Source organism: Trypanosoma rangeli (assembly GCF_003719475.1).
Source record: "Trypanosoma rangeli strain AM80 chromosome Unknown Tra_15.4_contig_00604, whole genome shotgun sequence".
Taxonomy (NCBI): Eukaryota; Euglenozoa; class Kinetoplastea; order Trypanosomatida; family Trypanosomatidae; genus Trypanosoma; species Trypanosoma rangeli.
In genome coordinates, this window is record NW_021706346.1 from 3286 (window position 1) to 7191 (window position 3906).

Consider the following 3906-nt stretch of genomic DNA (forward strand, 5'->3'; position numbering starts at 1 on the left):
AGTTTGCTTCATACGTGTCTGTCCTCCTCCTTCTGCGCATTGTGCTCAGCCTGCCAGACGCATCACGAGCTTATATTGCATGGTGCGTACGCTGGTATTTCTTGCGATGACGTTTGACTTTCCACATGTTTCGTTGCTTTATATATATTGGTGTGTGTAGTTGGTGGTATTTTTGGGGATTAGCCTTTTGTTTATCTTTGTTTTGTATATTTGTGTGTTTAGATGGTGAATGAATTAATGCTGTGCGGATTAAGTCATGTTTTTGCTCTTTTTTTTTGTGTTGTTGTTGTTGGTTGGCTTTGTGGTTTGTTAGGGCTTTTTGTGTGTTGCTTGAGAACCGTTATTATTGTTATTACTTCTGTTAAATTTCGTTTTGCTGAGTGTTGTTTGGGGGAGTGCCTGAAGTGGATGAAGTAGCATACAGAAGGGGGTAGGCTCTACAGATAATTATTGCTAGGCGCGTAGAGGTGTTTACTGAGCCTCAACTTTCAGGTGTGGACCTACGCACGCACACGAGCTGAGTGAGGGAAGCGACGCAGCGCGCAGAAGGCTTTTTGTTTGTGCAGTGCGTGACAGCAGCTTTGTGGGCGATTGTCGACGTGGAAAGGAGGACGCTGAGTTGTGGAGAAAACGAGGGTTAGGAAGAAACGCGGGCCTCTTTTAGAAGTAACTGGAGTGTAATTTTTTGTCATATACAAAATACGTGGGTACGGGCATTATATACAATTAGAGGAGGTAATTAAGACAAAAAGGATAAAACAAGACAAATGGTATTGGCGTTTTGCCATTATATTCCACGTGATGTGGTGTTGCAAGTTTGTTTATTTTTCCTCTTGTTGTCGTGTATTTTACAGGCCATTCTGGTTGGAAGTCATGGAAAGGAAAGAGGTTCTGGCACGATTGGCCCACGTGATGCCACCATTGTGGCAGGTGTGTTGGTGCACATTGGAGCTCGTTCTGCGATATACACAACAGATCAAACCAAGATTTGTGTTTGGTCAAGTAATTCTGACATTGTTTCTGTGGGGTGCGCACGTTTTGTGGAGGCGTTTCACGTGGTTAGAGGACCTTTATTATCTAGTTTCATTGTGAGCGTGCTGTCACTGTTGTTTGCTGTGTTTTATGTCGTTCCAATGAGCAGGACAACCACCGCTTTGGTGTTGCTCGTGCAATTGCCCTTTTTTTTGCCGACTGTTTTACACACGGCAGCCGTTGTTTTTTTTTCCATCGATGCCGATACTACGCAAATGATGTCGCGAGCCGAAGTGTCTTTTCTGGTGCAAAGGTGAAATTTCGCTTGGGATATTTGCCAAAGGTGGCTATTGCCTCAGAGGTGTGTTTGGGAGCCGGGTTTTTACTGTGTTTTTTGCGTCTTTTGGTGACTCTTTTTTATCGGCCGTCGGTGAAGAGGCGTGACGTGGTACGGCGGGACATTGGACATTTTATGCGGCGCCACTTGGTGAACGACGATTGGGAACGTCAAAAGGCAGTACTGCAGTCGCATGCGCGCAGTGTGCAGTTAGAGATGGTCGTGTGCGAGGATGATGTGGAGGCAAAGGATAATGGGGTCAGAGTGGGCAGCACAAACAATGGAGAGTCGGAGGAGGGTGGGACTGAGGGCTTTATGTTCAGGCCCACACCAGCCCACTCTATGGTTATGCTTGAGACTGGTAAGGGAACGGGAGGCCCTTCGGTGTGCAACGAGCCATTGTATCACCCACGGAGTGAACCGTGAGGCGGAGTATTGAGTGGTGTTTGGGTGCTGCGGTGTGTGGCTGGAAAAGGGGGACGTTGTTTTGTATCATTACTTCCCACTTCCCTATGTGTGTTCACTGCCTGCATGAGTAGGAAGAAGGGTGATAAAGAAGGCAATGCGTGTACACGTGTGAGGTATGGGGGAAGGCAAGGAGTGCTAGTAGTTAACAACGTTCCAGTTGACACCTCTGTTTGACTTCTTCTTCCTACTTCCTTTTTGTTTCCTTGCTTCATTTGATTCTCGTTCCATTATTTAAATGCTTTATTGCTTTTTGTCATCGTAGGTGGCGTCGTCCCTTTTTTTGTTTTGCTTCTGTTTGGCTGGCCCCCTCCATATTCATATTTTTTTGTATCTTTTTTTTCCTTTTTTATATTGTTTTGTCCTTTATTTTGCCTCCTCGTGCGAGAGGCACCAACGGAGCTGGTTTCGGGCCTTTTGTTCGTGCGTTCCCCCCCCTGTTGTTATTTTGCCTAAGAAAAGGAACGGAACGGAGGTGCGAAGGTGCGCGGGCTAATAGTCCCAACAGTAGCAAGAGGAAAAACAAGGAAGACACGGCGGTAATCAAAGTAGGGGAATACGGCTGTATTCCCACTCTCCCTCGCCAGAGGGAAAATGTTACGAGATGATTTTTCATGTGCCATCTGTTACGATTTGGCGACTGAACCGGTTGTGACGCGCTGCGGGCACCTGTTCTGTTGGAATTGCTTGGATCACTGGCTGGGGCGGCGCGATGCAGTGCTTGAATGCCCGGTGTGTCGTGGCCGTGTGGACAAACGGTTACATGGGGACATTATTCCGCTCTATGGTAAGGGCAGGCAAACACACGCAGCAGGTTCCTCGTCGTCAGTAAAGTCCTCTTCAGTACCGCAGCCACAATGCCACCAAAGTCAGGAGCAACCACACCGTCCACGCCCTGCCGCAGATCGAGCACCGCCTGTGGAGCGCCCGGGGACGGGTTATGTCAACCATCCCCTTTCATTGGGAATTGGTAGCTCTTTCTTTATTTATGGAGGTAACATGAGTCTGACCCTTGTGCTCGTAGCTTTATGGGCCATCTATCATTTTGCCCCTTGGCGCCAGGTATTAGCGAGTGTGTGGGGCGGCAATAGCAGCCAGGAGAGAACGAGGGAGACTGCGCAGCATGAAAATAATGCGGATTCCGAAGTTCGTCGAGCGCTTAGGCCAGATACAGTAGTTCGAAGGGTGCTTCTATCTGTGGTCATTGCATATATAATTCATTTCCTTTTTGTGGTTTGATTGTGTGCAGACGTGAGTGTGAGCTGGGTGAAAGCATGTGAATGGGCGAGGGGTAAAGAAAAGGCGAAGAGAAAACACGGAAGAGTTAGAGTAAAACCAAAACAAACGTTTACGGAAATTGCGGTTACTGGCGGCGGTGGCAATGGAATAAGGAACAAAAGGTGTGAATGCGTGACAGAGATGATGTAGCGAAACAGCAATGAGGGAAACAGAGGGGAAGGAGGGGAACCGACAACCAGCATACCACGAGGAGAAACTTACCATTAGAATCCTTTTCTGTGTGTATGCGTGTGAGGCTGTATGTGCAGACTGTTTTCGTCGGTGGATTTGTCTGGGTTCATCGCACTATTGTCATCTGTTCCTTTGTTCAACGAGTTATCTGATATGCTTTGCAAGGACGTCTGTGGAAGTGGTGTGCAGGCGGATGGAGCTAAATAAATGAAGGGGGAGCGCGCTGTATTTGGACTACCCCCTTAGTGCATTCTTTGAGCCTTATTTTCAAAGGGACCGCGTTGAAAGGCGATGTGTGCGGTTTCTTTTCTCCTCCCGTCCACCCCTTCACTGCCACCCACGCGGAGGGGGCGGAGACTGTGGGGCTCTAAGCACTACCACCTCGCACGGGTATTCCGGCCCCTGTTATTACACTGTGATATTTTTTTTTACTATTCGACACATGTTAAGAATAAAAAAAGCAATTGTCCAACGCACGTTGGATGAAGTTTCTTTCAGGTAGAGTGTGTTGAGCAAATTGAACCAAACTGTGACCTTCCAGTGTTGACCCTTCCCTCATTGTGGGAGCGTTGTGGTCAGCCTGACCAAGCTGGTGGAAACGTTTTTTTTTCGTAAGGATGTCTGTGCACGTGGCTGCTTTACTTATGAACAAGGCATAGCAG

General features: G+C 47.7%; 2 protein-coding genes across 2 annotated transcripts; both read left to right on the plus strand.

Moving 5' to 3' along the window:
• Positions 1 to 767: 767 nt before the first annotated feature.
• TraAM80_09523 (putative dihydroxyacetone phosphate acyltransferase) lies at positions 768 to 1289 on the plus strand (the record flags this gene model as incomplete). The annotated part of the gene is made up of 1 exon (XM_029386202.1): positions 768 to 1289. One exon carries the CDS (start codon positions 768 to 770, stop codon positions 1287 to 1289), a length of 522 nt encoding a protein of 173 aa, XP_029233956.1.
• A 1079-nt stretch (positions 1290 to 2368) lies between these two features.
• TraAM80_09524 (E3 ubiquitin-protein ligase RNF5) lies at positions 2369 to 3013 on the plus strand (the record flags this gene model as incomplete). Its single annotated transcript, XM_029386203.1, has 1 exon — positions 2369 to 3013. The coding sequence occupies one exon, from the start codon at positions 2369 to 2371 to the stop codon at positions 3011 to 3013; it is 645 nt and encodes a 214-aa protein (XP_029233957.1).
• Positions 3014 to 3906: the final 893 nt, after the last annotated feature.